The sequence below is a fragment of the Lactuca sativa genome, chromosome 4, assembly GCF_002870075.4.
Source record: "Lactuca sativa cultivar Salinas chromosome 4, Lsat_Salinas_v11, whole genome shotgun sequence".
In the NCBI taxonomy this organism is placed as follows: Eukaryota; Viridiplantae; Streptophyta; class Magnoliopsida; order Asterales; family Asteraceae; genus Lactuca; species Lactuca sativa.
In genome coordinates this window covers 180,726,158-180,728,226 of record NC_056626.2, presented here as the reverse complement: position 1 = coordinate 180,728,226, position 2,069 = coordinate 180,726,158, and the positions used below count along the sequence as shown (strand labels likewise).

The following is a 2,069-nucleotide window of genomic DNA, read 5'->3' as shown; positions in this document are numbered from 1 at the left end:
TAATTTTTAAATTATGTAATAAATAATTAAAATTTATCTTTTTTTGTAAACGAGAGAGTAATTAAGTTAATCCATCATCTATCAAGAAGTTATTCTCGTTTAATTCCATAAAATACTTCACATACCATTAAAAAGTAAAAAAAAAAAAAAAAAAAATTCAATATTTCTTATATAATTTTTTTTGAAACTCTAAATCATCCGTAAAAAAGCTTTGAGGTACTTCCAGTTACGTCAACCTCTCGATCTCATGTTCAATAATTGCAAGGAAAACCACATACCAAATCACCAACCTACGGAAATTACATAGAGAAAGAATTAAAAAATAAAATAAAAAAGTGCACCACCAAGTTTCTTTACCTTAACATGAAAGGATGTCTAGTCATTGCGTACCTTCTATTTGCTTTAAATACGCCCCCCTTCTCACCACCATTTGCTCAACAATTTCCCTCTCCATCTGAATATCTCTCTCTCTCACTCATCTATCTCTCTAGAAGAACACAAAAACACTTCAAAAAATGGAACAAAATCTACCAGTTTTAGCAAAGAAAGTATGGAGCTTAGTTCGAGTCTATTACTTCATGCTACGTAAAGGCATATCCAAGAAGAAGTTACTGCTCGACCTCAACAGGATGATGAAGTGTGGTAAGATCGCCGGAAAAGCCTTGCATAATCTCATGTTCCACAACCACCACCATCGCTGGCCGGCGCCTTTCACCGCCAACCGCCCTTCAAGTCACCTCTCCAGCCCTTCTCGTGCATCTGATGAATACGAGTTCAGCTGCTGTAACAGCCCTTCTGTTAGTAACAATGCATTCTCTCTATTTTCATTCAACAAGAAACACCATTCTAACAATCACCAGGCGGAGGGTCTTGACATGATGGCTTTCAATGCTGCGGTGCTTAAGGCCATGGAGATGATTCACAGTGAGACGGCATCGCCGGCTCTTCCAGGGTTTGGGAGGAGTCCGATGGTTAGGCAACTTAGAATAACCGACTCTCCCTTTCCTTTGAATAGCGTGCATGAGGACAACCAGGTTGATGAGGCGGCGGAGCAGTTCATAAGTAGGTTTTACAACGACCTACGGCGGCAAAACACCAAGGCGTCTTTTGGTTCATCATTTAATTAAGATGTATAAAATTTATTTCGATTGTTGTGTACATTGAGACCTCATGTTGTGTATGCAAGTATATACAGTTGATGCAATAAATCTTTATATATATGAAATTAATTAGAATGTTCTTTTTGTAATGTTGTAACTAGAAACATGAACCATTATCAAGTTCTAATGGTGATCACCTTATATTAAGCATTTTAAAATTGAGTGGATTGACGTTCGAAACCTACATATTTCAATCTTGTTGTGAAATTTATTTAGGTTCAAAACCTACATGTTTCAACAATATTAGGTGATCTCCATTTAGAAAAAAAACATACACAAACGTTTGAAATCTACTAGAAAACAATGGCAATACCTACGACACAATCCGTAGGTATAAGGGAATACCTATAAAATTGCTACGGAAAAAAGCATGTAGCATAATAGCCCGTGGGAAATTTATACCTACGGAATTGCTACAAAATACCTACGTTTTTTTCCATAGCTAAAATACCTACGGAAAGCAACAGCTACAGTTTACATACGGATTACCGACGAGACCCACTTTGACTAAAGTTGACTTCATTACCTACGGATTTCCTACGGCTCACATTACCTATGGATTTTCCGTAGGTAATCCGTAGCTAATTACTTTTAATTTAAAAAAAACAGCAAAAAATTATAAAAAGTCCAGTTTTTTCTATCTAAAATATTAAAAAAACTCATTACATTAACCTAATAATAATAATATTCAAATTCAACCACAAATCAAATAATATTACAATAAATCAAATGCAACATCACAAACTCAAGTACTGAAAATATTTTCGCTATCGTATAAGCAATTTTAAATCTTTAATCTAAACACAAATCTAAGTAAGTTAGGCAATGAAAATGCATAAGATTGACTCATTTATATTAATGATGATTAGGGCTGTAAATGAACCGAACGTTCAACGAACCATTCGTGAA

The 2,069-nt window shown here is 34.9% G+C and overlaps 1 protein-coding gene across 1 annotated transcript; it reads left to right on the top strand.

The window, feature by feature from the left end:
• Nucleotides 1-424: 424 nt before the first annotated feature.
• LOC111907888 (uncharacterized) lies at nt 425-1,249 on the top strand. Its single transcript, XM_023903702.3, has one exon. The coding sequence runs from the start codon at nt 516-518 to the stop codon at nt 1,125-1,127; it is 612 nt and encodes a 203-aa protein (XP_023759470.1). The 5' UTR covers nt 425-515; the 3' UTR covers nt 1,128-1,249.
• The last annotated feature ends 820 nt before the right edge of the window (nt 1,250-2,069 follow it).